A 19,668-nucleotide genomic window follows, 5' to 3' on the forward strand; every position below is an offset into this window, starting at 1 on the left:
GATAAAAGTACATAGAACACAACGTAAAGCAGACTGGTGTGTTTTTCCATGATGTCTAATTATACTCTCAACGCTAAGAAAGTATGCTTGAGATCTCTGAGAACATCGTCACATCATTACAAAAGACTGACAGTCCTCATTGACCAAACCTGGCCAGGACCAGTAAGCTGACTTAGCTGACACTTGGCTGTTGGAGATGGGACAGGACATCCACCCTTTCACACCACTGTGCCACCTCAGCACAGCACGTACACACACACACACACACACACACACACACACACAGACGCACACAATCTGCCACCCACAGCCAGGACACACTGCTGGCCTCTGTGCTGTATCTAGAACCATGAGAGCAAAGAAAACAGCAGTTTCACGCAACGGAAAGGAGGGACAGCACACTCTCACAGACACACAGAATGAGAAGCTTAGAACAAGGAGACACAGTAGAGGTATAGTCGTAGCAGAGGTATGGATGGGTCATGCTAGTTAGTGGCCGGACAGCTCAGAGTTACTCAGGCAGGGTGGCGGTTGTTGTAGACAGGTGTCAAAACTGCCCTGGAAGATCTCTGTCGTCAAAGACCAACAAAGGAACATCTGAGAAGATTATTTTTAGTCTGTGGCTGCGACTGAAAGCTCCTTCATCACAAGGCTTTTTCACTGTACTGACTTTATGCTGACTAAAGGTTCCAAACGTTTGCCTTGACAGCTGCAAAAGCTAGGATGTTGCTTTCCCTTCTGCATTTAGACAAATGTTCCATCCATGAGGCAAAATTATTAAAATTACCCATCATTCTGTTTTGTAGTGAGAGAGCATGGTCAGCCCATGATTGAAACCAAAAATGTGACAAAAGATGTCACTGTTTATGTTTCAGAATGTGTGGAATTTAGTTTGCTGGAATGATCATGTTCTACACATACATATTTACAGAATAGGTACTATGCTGTATAGTTAACATGGAGTAAATACTGTTATGCAGTCTGTATGCTGTATAAATGTTTAATTATGGTCTTTGTGTGCATGTATGGGTATTTGTGCGTGCGTGCGTGCATGTGTGTGTGTGTGTGTGTGTGTGTGTGTGTGCTGGTCTGCTGTAAAGGCCTTACTCAGCAGTAGTGTGTGCCAGGACAGGTGGCTTTGAACAGCCAGCACTGCATCAGCCCCAGTGTGTCTGGGCTCACGCACAAGAATGGTGAATGACCTCACTTTTTGTGTATACAGCAACACACAATGGCCAGTAGATCATAGAATCAATAATGCTTTAAAGGGAAAAACTCCTGTTTATTGTTATCATGCAGTATGGATGCGCAGTTGGGAGACGTGAGCAAGTTTTGTCACTATGATATGGCATAACTTTTTGGGAGCTTTCATTTACTTTCAGTCAAGGCCTCACCCATATACTTTACCTCTCTCTCTCTCTCTCTCTCTCTCTCTCTCTCTCTTTCTCCCCCCACCCACCCCAGTGGCTCCACCCTCTACCAGATATAAGCTGGGTCCATACGGCGTGCGTCTGTTCAGAGCACATATCCCAGGGTTCTCTCTGTCTGGTTGTCTGTCTACCCACCATTCTGTCTGTCTGTCTGTCTGCAGTGATTATTCCCCCATAAACGGCCACTCACCAAGGTAAGCCCCGATCCACTCTCCTGTTCTCAGTAAAGCACAGCATTAGGATGGTATTCTCAGTGTGCGGGAGAAATGATTGTGTGTGATGTGCATTTGATTTTAATCTTTAATCTGTTTATGTGGTTCATATTGACATGGATTTTTTGACAACATGGAAAGTTGTTTAATTCTTTGTCATTAATTGTTTGTGGTTTGTGTGTTCTATGAGTTTAAGAGGCTGTTTGGTATTGCTCTCTTCCCATACCTACATCCTCTAAAGAGCGATGTTAGTCTTGGTTTTCATCATAGTTGTATTTTGCCAGAAATGCATAGTGAAGTCAATTGAGATACATTGCACTTAGACAAATTGTTGATCATAGAATGGCTCCCTGCAATATCCAAAATGTCTTTAACTTTTTGCACACCCTTTGTGGATTTAGTCCTTGAGTTTTGGAAACAGCAGGATTCATTTTAACATGACTTATCCAATATTTCAGCCATAATTAAAGATTTGAATAGAAATTGAAGTTGAAAGAAAAATCTTGCAGGTGAATATTAACGGTGCATTAAAAATTAAATGTATCATTCATAACAGTTTCAGTCCAAAACAGCTGTTTTGTGAAGGATAAGAATGGTATGCTGGTGATTAGAGATGAGTTGTTGTGGATCTCATGAGCCTCAGAGTTGGCATCATTTCCCAGCACCATGCAGGCAGCAGCTAGGACATTTCCCCGGCTGGAGCGGTGGCATTCCCCAGACTGCTGTACAGACAGCAGGGAACTGGAATATGTACATCTGTGAGAGACTACCTGTGCTGAAGGCAAATATGCATTCAAATGTGTGTGTGTGTGTGTGTGTGTGTGTGTGTGTGTGTGTGTGTGTGTGTGTGTGTGTGTGTGTGTGTGTGTGTGTGCGTGCAAAGCTGAAGCCAAACTGTCAGATGTATGTGATGGGGGCAAGAGCAGCAGTTTGGTGAGAAGAGACTGCAGAGCAAACACCATCACTGGGTCTGAGCAGCTCTTTCTCTCTGGGCTTATGGCGGCTCATTCTGCTTGATGATGTTCTTTAGCTCATTGGTTCAAGGACTTGTCAATCACACTGATACTTAAGTGATGCACTTGCCATGGGAAGATATTTTTGTGACCTGGGTGTATTCAGGTTGAATGTACGAAGAGAAGGATGCATAGTGTCACAGCTGAGGCCCAGCAATGATCAGATTATATCTATTGCATCTATTACTATGAGGCTATGTGATGCTTTGCAAAAATCTGATTATTATTACAATCAGAGTAAACACACCACTTGTTAGACAGTTATTAGGGTATTAATGTCTTGCTTTTTTGAGCTGTTGTCAGCCATCCTTACTGTTCTGCTTTACATTTACAGTAGATACATTTTATAGAGACCTCAGGTCTTAGTTTCTGTGACTAGGAGAAGGGACATTTACTGGGGTTAGGGTTAGTGTATTTTTATTAATTTTGTTGAAGTGGATTGTATTTGATTATCTCCCATCAGCAAATGGTAGATAATTGTTTTCTTGGACGTCAAAAACTGGCGGACCTTATCATTCTTATGTCAGGATGGATGGATCTTGATTATTGAAATGTGGTTTTGTTCATTAGTCTCTTCTATTGTGTGATCTTCCTGGAAGTCTACACCTTATACAGTGTGCAATTAAGAGCTATTAATGAGGTTCTAAAGAGTTTGCAGCCAGCATGCCTCGTCCCTCTCCTTCCTTTCTTTCAGACAGGGCAGATTTTCCACAACTCCTCTGATTATTAATTCTCCCCTACTTATTTCTGCACATGAAGTCTATCTCTCTCTCTCTCTCTCTCTCTCTCTCTCTCTCTCTCTCTCTGTCTTTCTCTCTCTCCTTTTTCCATTTTCCTTCGGCATGGCATTGTGATACAAAATCAGCATAAGGCCGCTGTGTTCACCTCTAAGCAGGTTAGTGTGTCAGAGTGCTACAGAGGATGAGAACCTCAAATATAGCTTGTCCTTCTGTGCTCCTCCAAGTGGGCACAAGAGGTAAAGTTTCAAATAGACTCTGTGTGTGTGTGTGTGCTTGTATTTGTGTGTGTGTGCATACTCCTCTGTATACATTCTTCAGCAAACTTCAGGAATGCATAGGACAAAAGGACAAAAGGAGCCTATGAAGAAGCAAGAATGATAGCAGGGAAAAAAGAGAGGGAAAGAATCTGTAAACAGTTTGGCCGTTTAGCTGCACAGCTGTGGCAGAGTGTGTGTGTGTGTGTGTGTGTGTGTGTGTGTGCGTGTGTGTGTGTGTGTGTGTGTGTGTGTGTGTGTGTGTGTGTTCAGAGTAGCTGTATTCCTATGGTTTGTGTACGGGGTTTGTTTGAACGAGAGCTTTGCAGCGTGACTTGAAGAGGTGTTAATTTTACGGGGTGTGCTTTGTGATAAAAGCTGCGTTTAGGGAGCCTCGGAGCTGCAAATGTTTGTTTTTTTTCCCCCTTTCATTGAGAAACCACAATGCCAGCAGAGTCACCAAGAGGGAGTGCAAGGGGATTGCCGGGGTTAAGTATAAATTTGTGAATGGTTGCGGCGCAGGGAGGAAGGCGGAGTGGTTTTGCTAAACATGCTCAGTGGGACTGGAACATCGGCTTTTGGTCTGGCTGCATGTTTCTAAGTCCCCAACACATCTAATTTGGCTGAATGACTGAATGTTTCAGATTCTAACTGCTGATGCATGTCTTACCATACACACACACAAATGCACATACATACGCACACACACAGGCACGCTCAGACACCAACTTTGCTGATCCACCGCTATCTCAAAGCTTTGTTCCGTCTGTCATCAGCACCTTCCTTCTTGAATATATCACCACTGTCTGTCTTTTCACCAGTCTGGCAGCAAGGTGGTTTACCTTTCACACACACTGTCTCACCCTCTAACCTCCACCTCAGTCTGCAGGGTCACTGAGTGGCTTCAGGTCACTGAGCGAGGAAGTTTCCAAAGGGAGAAAAGGGGCAGAGAGAGGAAGGAGGAGGAGGAGGAGGAGGAGGAGAAGGGAGGCAGAGGGTGCAGAAAACAGACAATGCTCTGTTCACACGGAGAGAGAGAGAGAGAGAGAGAGAGAGAGAGAGAGAGGAAGACGAGGAGACGGCCAGAAGAGAAATGTCTGCATCTGACAGTGGAGGGAGAATAGACAGATGTGTCTGGAGTCATGGTGGTGCTGCACATACAGCTATTATTTCCAGCTCTGTCTAATGCATGGGTGGAGAGATAGGAAAAAATGCTTTCAAGGGGGAACGCTTTACACTGCTCAGCTGTGTATTTGGCTCTCCACTCAGCTGGCCTCACATTCCTCCATCAGTGTGTGTGTGTGTGTGTATTAGTTTGCATGTGTTTTTATGTGTGTTTGTGTGCAGAAAATATATAAATCCAGGACACCGGACACAGGTGTATTTCTGTAAGTGAGACATCAGCCACCCACCCACTCTCCATCATTTTGTGTATCTCCTCTTTTTTCTATTTTTTTCTATGCCACATTGTTGGTTGGTGAGGTATACAATTGCATTGATGGATTTACATGATTTACAATGTTTGGCCTCTGAGCATAAGTGGCCTTGTATGAGGGTTATCGTTTTTGGCTTTAATTCCATGTTCCAATTCCCGGTCTCCTTCTCTCTCCAAAAATAACAATATCTCAGCCTATCTTACAAAAATTAAACCATTCCACTCTCCTAATCCATCTTTGACTCCTGTAACTGATGCAACCCTAAAGTTCGGATTAGCGCAATTACTATTACAACCTAAATATTACGCCTAATGAAACACAGTAGTGCTTACAGTGTACAATAAGCACTATATGGAACACAGCAAAAAATACATTTTACCTTGTCATATTTAATCTAGTAGAGATTCTTAAAACCCTAATTCTCTTAAAACAAGTGAAAGAATTTGCTAATTTGGTGAGATAATTTCACAATACAAATCAAATTGCTTCAAGAACTTTCTTGAGTCGGGTGGCATTTTCGTTATATTAATGTAGTGATCCACCTTATTCAGCCTTGTTTCCAGAAAAATTCCTATAACAAGTGAAACTGCATTGAAAAGAAGTGGAAGAATCTCACTCCAGTGGCAGTTTTTCACTTAACCCAAAAATGATTTTAAGACAAGAAAATGAGACTGACTTGTTAAGATAGTCATTTTTTTTTGCAGTTGCCTTCATATTCTAGAAATGCATTCCTCCATTAAGTTTGCAGCTGCCTAATGGAAATCCCTGTTGTTATTTGTTTCCTTCCTTCCTTCCAGGAGAAGTCAGGAGAAGTGATAAGAAAGCTGGAGTTAATTTGGATGTAGTTTTGATAGCCATCTGGTTAGCACACATTTGTTCAGCGCTGTACTAGCTGCTGTGGTTTTAATGAGATCCTGGAGATCACAGCTTGTAGAAACTACAGCAGCCGAACATTACACCTTCCGCTGCATGAAGCTTGACTCAGCAGAAACAACAGCTTACAGACATACGATACCCACGAGTGTCATACATCACACACCTGATGGACAATTTTACTGTGCTTCGTTTATGTAAAATGTCAGAAAAGATGGACATCTGGACGTAGTCGGAGGAAACACACACACGCGCGCGCACACACACACACACACGCACACACACAATGTAGACTGCTTTGAGAAGGTTTGCTTATTTTTGAGACTGTCTAGGCTAGGCAGGCCATGCTGAGAGCTCGGTGGTGTGTGACCAACCGCACATGATTCTGGCAGCAGATGTTGAGGAAGGGTCCAAAGCCGCACACATCTGTGGTCAAGCCCCCACCCCCAACCCCCACCCCCCCACCCCGTTGTCCAATGGTTAATGGTAGCGTGTTGGGTCAGTAATTTGAGTGACAGAACTCATTGACGGTGACGGGATGTGGAGAGTGTGAAAAAGAATAAATGAATATTCTCCAGTATGTGTGCATTGTGCAGTATATCGTCTGTGTGTTTCTGCTTATGTCTGTGTGCTCATGTGTGTGTGTGTGTGTGTGTGTGCCTGCACGTCAATCTTTCCCCTACCTCAGTATAGACGCTATAAGCAGGCCAGTATGGAAAGTGTGGGAAGTGAGTGGCACGTTGGTGACATCTGAATGGTATGAAAATGTAGAGCGTTGTTGTTGTTCCCATTCAGACACTGTAACAAATGACCGCTTGTCAGAAAGTGATGATGGAGAGCCAAGGACTTTTGCACCAGTGTGTGAAAAATCAAACAGTAAATCAGAAGTGCGTGAGAAACAGCTCACGTCACACTGCTCACGCCAACATGACCACACAACTGTCGCGCCGGGCAGCATGTTCATATCTGACTTCATGTTTGTGTGCATGTATATGCATGTGGACACTAGCACTCAAAGACAAAATTAAAGGGTACAGACTTCTTTAACGTCAATTTGTTATAATTGCAACCTTCATTCTTGTACTTTTCTCCAATAACAGGCTATAATATGGAAATTGCTGGCTAATGTTTATGTCAGGGTCTGAAACTGACCCTACTGTATGAATAAGTCACAAGGGAGGCAACACTTATATAGGATAATGTGTTGGAGAAAAGTCACTGGGTAAGAGCGTGGAGTGTTTCCATCCCTCCGCTGTCGCCATGACAACGTTAAGGTGTTGTTGTCTGACACTGAACAGAAGCGTGTTGTATGGTCCTTCTGATCTGCAGCCACATGTTCTGTCAGGGTATTTCCTCTCCTCTCAAACACCTACACACACACACACACACACACACACACACACACCTACACACACACGTGCACATTCACACACCACCCACACTCAGCTACCCTGGGTTCTTTTCTTGTTGGAACAGGGGATACATCCCACATATATTTTAATTTAAAAAAAATTTGAGCAAATATGCTTAACATTGTCAGTTAAGTTACCCATTTAAAAACCTCCTCTAAATATGAAATGGTTTGTCCAAAAACATATCACCTGCACCACATGATGTCATGTCTTCAGGAGGAAAACACTGTGAGGACTGTAGGGAATGTGTTTTTCCTAGTATTTGTTTTAAAGCAGTGTCTGAGTCAAGAGTGGATTTATACAGTGTTCTTCCAATATCATTATTAAATTACATTTAATGACGTTTAAATCAATTATTTGTGTAATATTTATGAAATTTCTTTTTGCAAGGCCTCCATGTGGAGTACAGGCCCAAAACAGCAGAAATGTCAACTATTATACCTGTTACATAGCTAATAAATAAATCAGTTAACATTTCTGTTTTCGAATAAATATCTGAAATCATTATAGCTTGAGCTTAGTAAATATATTACATTTCAGGGATGCTTTGGAAGAATATTTTTTTTTTTTTTTTTGACAAACATTTACTTTCCACTCCTTTACAGATGCAAAATGTCCCACAATTAGCCACATTCACATACATTTATGCATAAATTGTATTTTGATAATTTTGCAAATAAAATCAAATTTCATACATGATATTGATCTTTTATTGCCATCCTTTCAAATATGGCAGAGATGGGTTATAATGCTGGAGTTGATATTGCATTCAAAATCATTTAGCTGTATTCTTTGATAATTCATAATAGCTCCTCTGTTATTTGGTGGAGAGAGAGGAGTGACTGTGTATGGCATGCCATTAGATGGTGGGTGAAAGTTTGCACCTACTCCTCAAAACCTCAAAACACTTCCAGGCTCTTAAAAAGCTTTTGTTGAATTTGTTTACTCTATGAGATGCTATTTGGTGCAAAAGTGTGTCTGAATGTTATATGAACCCTGCCTAATGTCTCAGGACCCATAGGCACCTCTTTCTCTCCTGAACTGTCTGTCTCTCTCCTCCTAAACCTCTTTCATTTGTACCATAGATATATATAGTGTTGTCCTTTGTAAAGAACTATTATTTTTGTTTTGTTAGAAAGCTCAATTCTGAGTGATAACTATCCTGATGACCAATGCTAACAACATATAGAGCCTATGTACCTCTGATTTGCCCATTTTCTCTTGGTTAGACTTTATCTCACTGTCTACTCTTTCTTCTTCTATCCTCGAACATCCTCAGACCCTCGCCAAACTATTTCAATGTGTTTCCATCTTTTGGTGAGTACGAAAGGTTCAGATACTCTTTCTTTTACCAGTGTAGTATGCATTCCTCCCTTTCTCTTTGTCTCATCAGCCACAGTCTAGTATTAGTCTCTAGTATTAGTCTAGTCCTCCACAGTGTTCCACTGAGCACCGTGGGGATCTTAGCAGGCCTCAGACAGAGAAACGGGAAGTCTTGATGCTCAAGGTAGGAGTGTCACAGTTTACAGTCAGAGATAAGACTGACCCCAGATTTATACTTGGTCATTCCCTCCAGCTCAGTGCTTCGTCTGTAGACCCCACAGAGCTATATTCATATTGTTGACAAGGATATTGGGAACAGAATGCAGCTTCAATATATAGGGCAGAAATCAGTCCAGACTCTTGTTGGGAAAACTCAGCGGCATTCCTCCGGACTCTTTGGCATGTCTGGCTTCTGTTGCCGCGGAAACAAGATGGGCCTCCTTCAAAGGCCAGCTCTCACGGGGGGAGAGAGTGGCACGGCCGTGTTAAAATCACCAGGCGACTGAGAAAAGGTCAAAGGGCAACAAAGATCCTTAGAACTGATGATGGAGTGGACGTGGAGGATGTGGCTTTGGGTCTGGGTTAGAATTATGGATGCGGCACACACTAGAAATGAGTCGGCTGTGATGGAATCGGGCCTGGGACCATGGCTGGTTGTGTGACAGGGGCTGTGGCAGGGGATGAGCGGGGCTGGGATGGGCTTGAGATGGAAAGGGCTGTTGTAAAGAATGATTGAATAACAGAAGCAGACCTCAGGAGTGCAGCGGAGAGCCTCAGTCTTGGGCCAGGGAGCTAAAGAAAACTCCCTCATCTCGCTCCGTTACTGACCATTTAGAGGAGAACGCTTTGGGCTTTCGATAATGGGTGTAAGACTAGGAGGCGGTCTGGACCGCACAGCTGGACCGCAACTCTGTTTGCTCAGAACTGTGCTTGTTGGACCAGACTTCTGTGTCCTGGCCGAAGGGAAGAAAAAGACATTAGGCAGGCAGACGCACACACACACACACATGAGTGGATTCTTCCACAGCAGTGGCATGCTGGGAGGACAGCTCCTGGTCTGTGGTTTAGTGAAGGCCTGCGCTGCGCGCAGCCAGCGCTTCTGACAGGCACCTGCACTGCGTCTACACACTTCAAAGTGCCTTCCCCGTCTCGTCTTCTTCTCTTCCTCACAAGATTCCTGGCTCCGCTGACTTCTCACATCATCAATGAGGATTTTTGTCTTGTGAGTCTGGCTGGTCATAGTTGGTTAAATATCACCATTTACAGTACTTTTATCTTGGGATATCAATAAAAAATACTGGAAAGAAGTAACTAAAAAGAACTATCCAATAAATTCATTGAACATATTTCTTATCCAGCTAAATTCTTACATTTGGTTGGGTAAGAATCTGCTTTTAGCCTGATTCAGATGCAGTTTGTCTGGGGTAGGCTATTTCATTTATTCTGGACAAGAATGGTCTATTAATACCAGTAGTGGTGCTGGTACCTGGCACGCCAGTGAGTTAGTTAGGAGGTGACAGAAATACTTCACACACTTGTAAAATAAGTCTTGAGTGACAGGCAATGAATGCATGTTCATACAAGCGTTCTCATTCTCTTGTCACACATACTGATCATACAAGCTATAAATGCCAATCATGTTCATGTCTTCACCATGTTCATAAAAGCTATGAATATGTCAGTACATGTTGTTGATTTACAGTATGTGTTGCTGATAATTCAGATGTAAGAACTCAATATTGATATAGTGATATTTCAGTATCTTTAGCCAGGTGCCCCAAAGGCATCACAGCACAGAGAATATCTTTGTCCATTGGCCTGAAATGCATCAAAGATCATGAAAACTGGTAGTATTTCTAATGCTCAAATTTGAAGAATAGTGGTATCTGCTTGCAATGAAAGTTACTTGTCAGCAGCCAGGAGCAGTTTCAGCCCAGCATACTGTAGGGACAGCCATGGAAATTGAACAGAATCAACTTGGTGACATTTAATGTGGCTCCCTCTTGTGGCCAAAAGCAGTCTGTGCAGGAGTTTGATCTGGCCAGCCTGACTCACACATTCTCATTCACCTCAGTCTGGAGAATGTGTTATTCATGCCAGACAGGCTTCAGCTTGGGTTGAATATATCATCACATGCAACCAGGTAGGTATTAATACAAAGGGGCAACATAGAAGAACACATGAGTCAGACATATTGGATTTTACACATGTGCAAATTACTCAGCAGTAGGTAATAAATTAACAAAATTACTGTTGAAACTACAGAGCCAGTAGAATGTTTAATTTAGAGGGAGGAGTTATCATCCAGAGAGTCAAAATATAAAGAGAACAGATCCATCAACAATGTGTCAAATTAACTGCACCAAGCTATTCTCAATTATATAGTAATTGAGTACATTTGTACATCAGGAAATTGAGTGCATTATTTGTTGCTGAGACAGCATATTTGGATTTCATACAAATCAGCTTTGTAGTCATGCTATTGGTATGGGATTTAGAATAAAGTATTGCAGAGCACCAGATTGAAAGTCAAAAAGCATCACAGCCCTGATGGAGTGGGGGGGGGGATTTAAATCAAAGGTCTGGTTAACAGGCCAACACAGGTGATTCATTTTCTCGTTTGGGAGAGAGGAGAAAAAAAGAGACCAAGCTAACATTGCATGCAAAACTCTCATTTCAAATCACCTTCCCAGAGACAAAATTGTCTAATCACTTCTGAGGAGAGTTGAATTGGTTGCATTTTTCTTTCTGAGGATGTCAGTCTGGTATTTTCCTGTTCTTTTGATAGTAGGATCCACTGTCTGGACTACTGGGAGGTTATTGCAATAATCCAGAAAAAGAGCTTTTGAAAATCAGATTCTGAATGTTGTTTTGTAGTGATCTTTGAGGAATATAGACCAGTTTAGCAGTCTAAAAATGCCATTGAGGAAGTGTCTAAGGGCCATGTGATATTCAATTTTCCAATATAAATTTAATTTGAATATGAGTCACTGGTTAAAGAATAAACAGTCAAGGACGGTATGCACAGTTCAATCTGTCATTACTAAAGAACTAACTGAAATTGAAAGATATTTTTCAGTCCTGCCTATTCCAATATTGAATATTTATCACATTGTGGTCCCTAACATTTTTTGCCAGTTTAATTGTGTATTGGGCACTTTTAAGCTCACTGAAAACCTCTTCCATAGTTTTTATAGGGGGGTGAGAAGGAATAATAGTGAAGTCAGAATGCTCTCAGAATAAATGGCATGGAGGCTCTAAAACAAAGGCAACACTACTAATGAGCCTGATAGTACCTTCTATGCTCAGGCAATTTTGCAAATGATGTAATGCCAATAATTCAGGAAAAAAAACATGATTTATTTCCAGTGTGTGACAATATTTATGGTGGGATTCTCAGAATAATTGGCTTATTCACAGTTAACATTGGCAGAAACACTGATGTCCCTGCCAATTCCACTCTTTCAATTGTCAATGGGATATATGCCACCCCATTTCCTGCATCACTGCTTTTCTCATTCTACTCTCTCTGGAATTTGCAAAGCTGAGCAGAGTTGAGAAGCAAAATAGGAGCCAAACTTTCTGAGTTTTGTTTGCCAGCATTACGTAGGTAAAACTTTTATTTCTTTTATCACATTCACACTAACCACAGTGATACCGTACTCTGTAAGTGGAAGGGCCTGTGCTATGCAGGTCCAATGTATCTCCAGCAGATGGAGACAGACCATGGTCAATGTTTGCTTTGGATTCGCGGCCTCCTGCTGTTGTCCCTGTGCAGTTGTGTTTGTAAACTTAGATACTCGACTACACTTCAAGAAATGGCTGACTGTTCATACACTGAATTTTCACCTACTTCCAGGCTCTAAATCCAGTTACAGCTCTAGACTGATTAATTGCCCTCTCTGCCCCCCCTGCAGGCCATGGTCATGCCTCCCCTCCCTGCCCCCCTCCTCCTGACGCTGCTACAGCTTGGAGTGCTTACTCATGTTCACGGCGGGGCGTACTACGGACACAAGCAGCACCCTCAGCATCACCAGCCTATGCAGCACCTCCAACACATGGGCATGGGCAAAGAGGGCTTCCCCCAGCAACAGTACCTGGGAAAAGAGGTGCCCTACATGCAGTACCCCCACTACAGGAAGGAGCTGCCCCAGATGCCCGTGCACATGGGCAAGGAGAACGCTCGTAAAGGCGGCGGCTATAACGGCAGACAGGACAAAGGTGAGAAAATCAACCTGCCCAACGGACATTCACCAACAATCACTGGATGGATTAAATCAACCCAACCTTCAGACACACTGCACAGCCATACATACAACGATTTACAAGAAATCAATAATGTGTTAGTCAAGATTTAGATTAAAGTGTGTTTGATTGGCCTGTACTTCTTTTCATACTTTAGTCTGCATCTTCCATCTAAGTATCTTGCTGTTAGGGAGACCCAGTAAAAACAGGGTGATTAGCCAGTGCGAAATGAAATATAAGAGACATGGATCCATAAGAAAAAATCTGTTAAAGGAATAGGTCACCGAATAGCATTTAGATTTTAAACAAACGTGACATGACCTGCAAAAAGATAAAGGACACAAACGCAGACACGGAGGCAGAGGCAGCAATACAGTTCAATGGTGATTTAATCAGCAGGCAGTCTCCTAGTACAAAACAGGCAGGAGGTCAAAACCAGAAAAGGCAATACTCAGGCAAAGGTACCAAAACGACAGGCAGAGAAACAAGGTCAAGAACTGTCAGGATAAAACCGGGACAACAGATTAACAGGCAGACAGACTAGGGAAACCACTAGAACAATCTGACAAAGACAAAGTGCAAAACCACAGTCTTATATAGGGAGTGGCTGATTAGGGAATGCTACACTTGGTCACAGGCGGGAAACAGGGAGAGGGAGAGAGAGGGAGAGAGAGGGAGACACACACACAGTGGAGATCAGCAGGTCAGCAGGTGGTTCTGGCAGAGGTGCTGGCTGAGGTCTTGACAGCCCTATTTGTGGGTTCTAGAAAGAATATTTTACAGAGGTAAAAAGGAATCAGATTCTATCTTGACATGGAACAAAAATAACATGGTTATTGTAAGAACTATTTATCGTTCCTCATAACAAATTAACAAGAATCGCTCTCTGAAAAATCTCTTCAGAAATGGTTCTCTACAGAACCTGCTTTGAGACATTTGGATCTCACATCAAAGGAAAGCTGCAACAAAACGGTTCTTTCTCTACATCCCACGTTGGTTTTTCTAAATACAGGATGTAGGGTTTCATGGTACTTTCTTATAGATGGTGGTTGACATAGTGCTGTGGTTTGTGAATTGAAGTGTGTAACCACATCATCTAAACTGATCAAACTGTTCATTTTCCCATAGACTGTTTGCTGACTAGCTTGTCGTATAGAAAATGTTCTTTAACCTCAAAGAGTTCCACTTGGACTCATCAGAGCCTACTAATTGATTGATGCACCATTTACACTGTATGTACAACTCTTTACTCTTTTCATGAAATAGTGATGAGGTGAATCCAGGTAAAAGCCATTATCCCATATTGATTTTCCTTATTAAATCTATACTAATCACAAAGGAGGAGATGTAGATAAAGAGAAGCAGATGAGTTAGAGAAGGATTTTTAAGCTTTGAGACAACTGAGATGTGGATTTTGCAAAAGGGGCTACAACTCAATATCAGGAAGACGTCCCTAATATTTTATACATTCAGTGTATATAGTGCATGCTGATGCATACATAATTGTAGGTATATGAGAGGGTATGAGAAAATTCCAATCATAATTGCCATATCATCAACTACTTATGCCAGGGAAGCCAGTAACTAAATGTCAGATTTACAAATTTGCTAATTTACAAACTTATGATCCTATTATCTTATATTATGTAAACAAAATTAATTCTGCTTCTTTTTAAATGTTCAAAGTTTACTATACTAGGTGTATTATCTCAGTCATCTTAAGATTCAATCAAAATAGCACCTTTGCAACCAAAATTTCCTTATATATTTTCATGCATTTCTGGTTGAATATTTATCCCATTCCTCACAGGTCAGACTATCCCCAGTGGTGCTGAGGGAATTCCCCAGGGGGAGCCAGGCCCGGCTGGGCCGGCTGGACCAGAGGGACCTCCAGGACCTCCAGGACCTCCAGGGAATGGACAGCCAGGACCAGTGGGACGACCAGGCCCTCCAGGTTCACCAGGATTGCCAGGTGTGGGCAAACCAGGTTTGCCAGGATTGCCAGGCAAGCCAGGAGGAAACGGTGAGCCAGGACCACAGGGAGAAATGGGCCCTAGTGGTGGAGAGGGGCCGATCGGACAGCCGGGGCCTCAGGGTCCCCCGGGACCACCTGGGCTGCCAGGAATAGGTAAACCAGGGGGACAGGGACTACCAGGCCAGCCAGGGTCCAGAGGAGAGCCAGGGCACAAAGGCCTTCCAGGGCTACCAGGGTTACCAGGACCCAAAGGAGACAAAGGAATGGGACAGCCAGGACAGCCTGGTCACAAAGGGCTCCCAGGACCCCCAGGACCTCCTGGCCCAGGAGGGTTACCTGGGATTGGAAAACCAGGGCTGAATGGGATGCCAGGACCACAAGGACCATCAGGGATGCCTGGTCCCCCTGGAGAGCAAGGACCAGCTGGGCCATCTGGTGTAGGAGGAGAGCCTGGCCCACCAGGTCTACCTGGCCACGGAAAACCAGGTCAAAATGGCTTGCCAGGACAGCCAGGCATGCCAGGTGGCAAAGGTCATCCAGGGCCCCCGGGTTTGCCAGGGAAGCCAGGACTGCCTGGATTTGGTAAACCAGGATTCCCAGGACCAAAGGGTGATAAGGGTATGGGTGGTCCACCTGGAGCCCCAGGACCAAAGGGAGATAAGGGCCACGGAGGACTGCCTGGTATGCTTGGACCCCCTGGCCCAAATGGCCCACCAGGTCCCCTAGGCCCTATGGGACCTCCTGGGGGTGTTGGTGCTCCTGGTCCAAAAGGAGAGTGTGGAGAGGGAGGGCCAAAGGGGCTTGATGGAGCCCAGGGTGAGCCTGGTCCTCCTGGGCTTCCTGGTAAGGATGGTCTGCCTGGAGAGGGTGGAGAGCCAGGGCCAAGAGGTCCACCAGGACCTGGTGGCGCTAAAGGAGAGGGTGGGCACAAAGGTCTACCAGGTCCCCCTGGTCCTCCGGGACTTCCCGGGACAAAGGGACAAGGTGGATTATCTGGTGAAGTGGGGCCTCAAGGTCCTAAAGGAATTCCAGGTCTGGATGGTGCAGCAGGGCCATTTGGGCCTCCTGGTCCTCCTGGGCCAAAAGGAGATAGTGGCTCACCTGGTCTTCCAGGCATTGCAGGTGAGGGGAGTCCAGGTCTTACTGGCCCCTTAGGACCCCCAGGGAAGGAAGGCCCAGCAGGACCACCTGGACAACCAGGTCAGCCTGGCCCCCCTGGACCTCCAGGCCCAGCTGGAGCACCCGCACTGCCCCCCGACATGGCTGGAGTTCTCCCTGAGATGGGCCCTGGATTAGATGGTGTTAAGGCTGGTGGTTATGGCAAGAAGGGCAAGTATGGAGGCAATGGGGCAGAGGTAATGGGTGCCAGTGGGTTGGAAATGCCAGCATTCACAGCTGTAGTGACGACTCCATTTCCACCTGTGGGCACTCCGGTGGTCTTTGATAAGCTCCTGTACAACGGTCGCCAAAACTACAACCCCCAGACAGGTGTGTTCACCTGTGACATGCCCGGCATTTATTACTTTGCCTACCACATTCACTGCAAGGGGGCCAATGTGTGGGTGTCTTTGATGAGGAACAATGAGCCAGTAATGTACACATATGACGAATACAAGAAGGGTTTCCTAGATCAAGCATCGGGGAGCGCAGTATTACCTCTACAGCCTGGGGATACTGTGTATATCCAGCTGCCATCAGATCAGGCCACAGGACTTTATGCTGGCCAGTATGTCCACTCCTCCTTCTCTGGGTACTTGTTGTATCCAATGTAAAACCGCAAACTGCAGGGAGAGAGAGGTTTCAGTGAGAATTAGTGGGTGCATATTGATTTGTAATGTAAACCATGATTATAAAATACCTTCAAGTGACATGTCTTTTTCAATGTAACATCAACAATCTGTTGATCTGGTCAGCAGAGATGGGAGGACAAGATGGATTGTCCCCAAGAAAATCTGAAGTATGAGTGTGTCTGTATATGCAGCAGCTTTTATAGCCATGTATTTGGGAATACAAGGATTTCTGTATTTACAGCTCTGAAGATATAAAAGAATGTATAAAACTTCACATTCAAAGAAGACCTTACATATGGATTGTCATTTGGCAGAAAATGACTCAAAAGAGTTCAAATTGTAATTAGGTACAAACAAAATCAGAAAGTCTATGCAAGGGAAGATAAAACATGTGGTATAATTCTAGTAACACTTTTGTCACAGTGTCATGTTTTCTCCCTGCCCCTATATTATGTTCTTAGCAAAACTGGCAGCTGCCCCATGTGGCAAAGAATGTGAAATAGAAAACATAAAGATATATTTCATTTTGGTAGGACATTTATATTTTTAGTATGCATACCTTGATATGAATACATTTTTGTCTAACTCTCTTTATTGATAATTGCAAACAGGTAAAAGTACCTTGAGAATTACAACATGGACCACTGAAAAAAGGGTTTGCATTGCTGTAGTTTGTACATGTTTTAGAAGTACAAGAGCATTTCTGGTTGTCTAGCTTGCACATGACTGAGTTTGGGAGGAGGCTTAGATTATCATTCTTGGTCGAGTAGATATTGTTGGTATTTATTTTCAGTGGATCGATGCCGGCTCCCCAATGGATGGTCAACAAGAAATTAAAAAGGTGTCAAATAAGCTGCCAGCTTTGTGTTAATACTGCCATTACATAGGAAATTGTTTACTGCAATGTCAGCACGAACTCAAAGTGCACCATGTCTAAACTTTTATTGTAAGAAATACAATAAAAATGTAAAAATTTGATGTCATGAGAATGATGAGGTTGTATGCGAGGCTGGAGCTTGTAGTCTTTCAGCTTGCTCAAGAAGTGTGGCTTTGTTTTAGAGAAGGTGATACAGGAATGTCTTAATCTTTCAAAATCCCGTAAGAGAACAGCCTAAATGACTTTTCAATTACATTTACAAAATGAAAGCAAGTATTTGAAGGCACTATGTATACCAGAGGCAACCAATATTGATGGTTGACTGTTAATGAACTCAAGAGGGTATGCATATGAAAGTTATATGTGCTTCCAAATGGGAAATATTGTTTTAAAAATCAGATTATCGAAACTAAATACTCACATGCATGGAAAATTACCTGAGCAGTTGTGTTGCTGATTGACAATTGCTCCTATGAGTGAGATTCAAAGAGTAAGAATGTAACATCTAAACTCTTTGTTGTAATGGTTGCATACTGGCACCAGCTCTGATGCAAGGGATTATGTCAGAGGCAATGGGCAAATGTGTAGTTTGATGGGTTTAGTGGTGTTGTAATGTCCGCTTTGGTTTAAAAGCATGGCGCTCGATCAAACACCGTTTTGCCCAGAAATATGAAAACCACTGCTGTCATTAAAAAACCTCCTTGCTGTGTTTGTCACCAGCTGAATAATGCAGTAGTGTTACTGTATGACTGACACATGCTGAACGTCAGAAAGCACCTGATGCAAGAAGCCCATGAACTTGTACAGCCTACTGTTGTTAGTACAATATATTACACATTTTACAGTGAGCCAGCAGCGTTCCACACTGTTGGAAGACAAGTCAAACAGATCTCTCTGAAGATTTGAATAAGATGATCTCATAACTGTTAGCATTTGAATAGTTTCATTTCAAAACAATATATATACAGTATGTTCATTTTGGAAATAAATTGTCACTTAATGTTTACTGGTGATTATCTAAAAATGGATTATATGCTGTTATTGTTTTGTAAGCAAAGGTCTGGAGTTAGCTAATGACATCATTCATTATTAATTTTTGAATTTTACTTTTATTCCAGTAATCATTTTGTATAAATACATATCACATTTTTAAAAATTGTGAATTGTTTTGGAATGAAACTCTTCATTTAGCTTGGTGGTTATCTAGTCCCGCTGGCTTGATTTGTTCAGAGCTGAGATAATAAGTTGAGAGTTTCAGAACATACTTAGTATACTTGGTGTGCTTTATTTAGCATGGCTTGCTGCCAAGTTTGGGCTGACTGGTTCCAGTGTGTCTGAAAAGCTAAATCAAGCACACCTCTAGTATCGCAAATATATGAAATACCTACTCATCTCAAGACAACTAAGGGAATAAAAAGTACATTTCCCACAGAATGAAGCCCAAATAATATTATTGGAATATGTTATTGGAATGTCACAATTCACAACAATATTTGTGTCGATAATTTATTATTTTGACAGATGATTACCTACATCTTGTAGTGAAGAAAACTTTTACAGGAAAATAAATATATTTTCCCCTTTTAACCATGGTGCTAAAATGTTCAGTGTAACCAAAGAACCTAGGTCTTAATGTTTTACATTTGTTATTGTCTGTGTTGTTTTTCTAAATAAAAATGATTTAATAAAAAAAAAAAAATGTATTGTTGCTGACCTCTTTTCTAGGCTTATACAAACAAATCAATTCTGCTAACGAGGCTGGCATGTTGACAGAAAAATGGCTGGTTACATTCACTGCAGGCTACAATTTAGGGGCTGTACCATCAGGAAGTGTGAATAGGCCTAATAAAAGCATCCTGCAGCTGGTAGTAGCTTACTGCAGTATTCTATAGATAGGCTTGTAATGCACAGTAATGCTTATGGTAATGATATTGTAGCCTAGTTGTAGCAATTATCATGCGTACCTACCCTATCTGAATAATAAGCCATCTCACAACCAAATTTGAAACCCTACGCTGAATAGTATGTGCCAAATTCCATATTTTGTCAATATTTGATCAACCAGAATCAGAATCCCTTCTTATCCTT

At 42.7% G+C, this 19,668-nt stretch overlaps 1 protein-coding gene across 1 annotated transcript; it reads left to right on the plus strand.

Annotated features, from left to right (window-relative positions):
* The first annotated feature begins 1,572 nt into the window (after window positions 1-1,572).
* On the plus strand, window positions 1,573-18,225 carry col8a1a (collagen, type VIII, alpha 1a). The gene is made up of 3 exons (XM_071919204.2): window positions 1,573-1,624; window positions 12,611-12,914; window positions 14,749-18,225. The coding sequence occupies exons 2-3, from the start codon at window positions 12,614-12,616 to the stop codon at window positions 16,683-16,685; spliced, it is 2,238 nt and encodes a 745-aa protein (XP_071775305.1). The 5' UTR covers window positions 1,573-1,624; window positions 12,611-12,613; the 3' UTR covers window positions 16,686-18,225.
* Window positions 18,226-19,668: the final 1,443 nt, after the last annotated feature.

The sequence above is a fragment of the Centroberyx gerrardi genome, chromosome 10 (assembly GCF_048128805.1).
Source record: "Centroberyx gerrardi isolate f3 chromosome 10, fCenGer3.hap1.cur.20231027, whole genome shotgun sequence".
Taxonomy (NCBI): Eukaryota; Metazoa; Chordata; class Actinopteri; order Beryciformes; family Berycidae; genus Centroberyx; species Centroberyx gerrardi.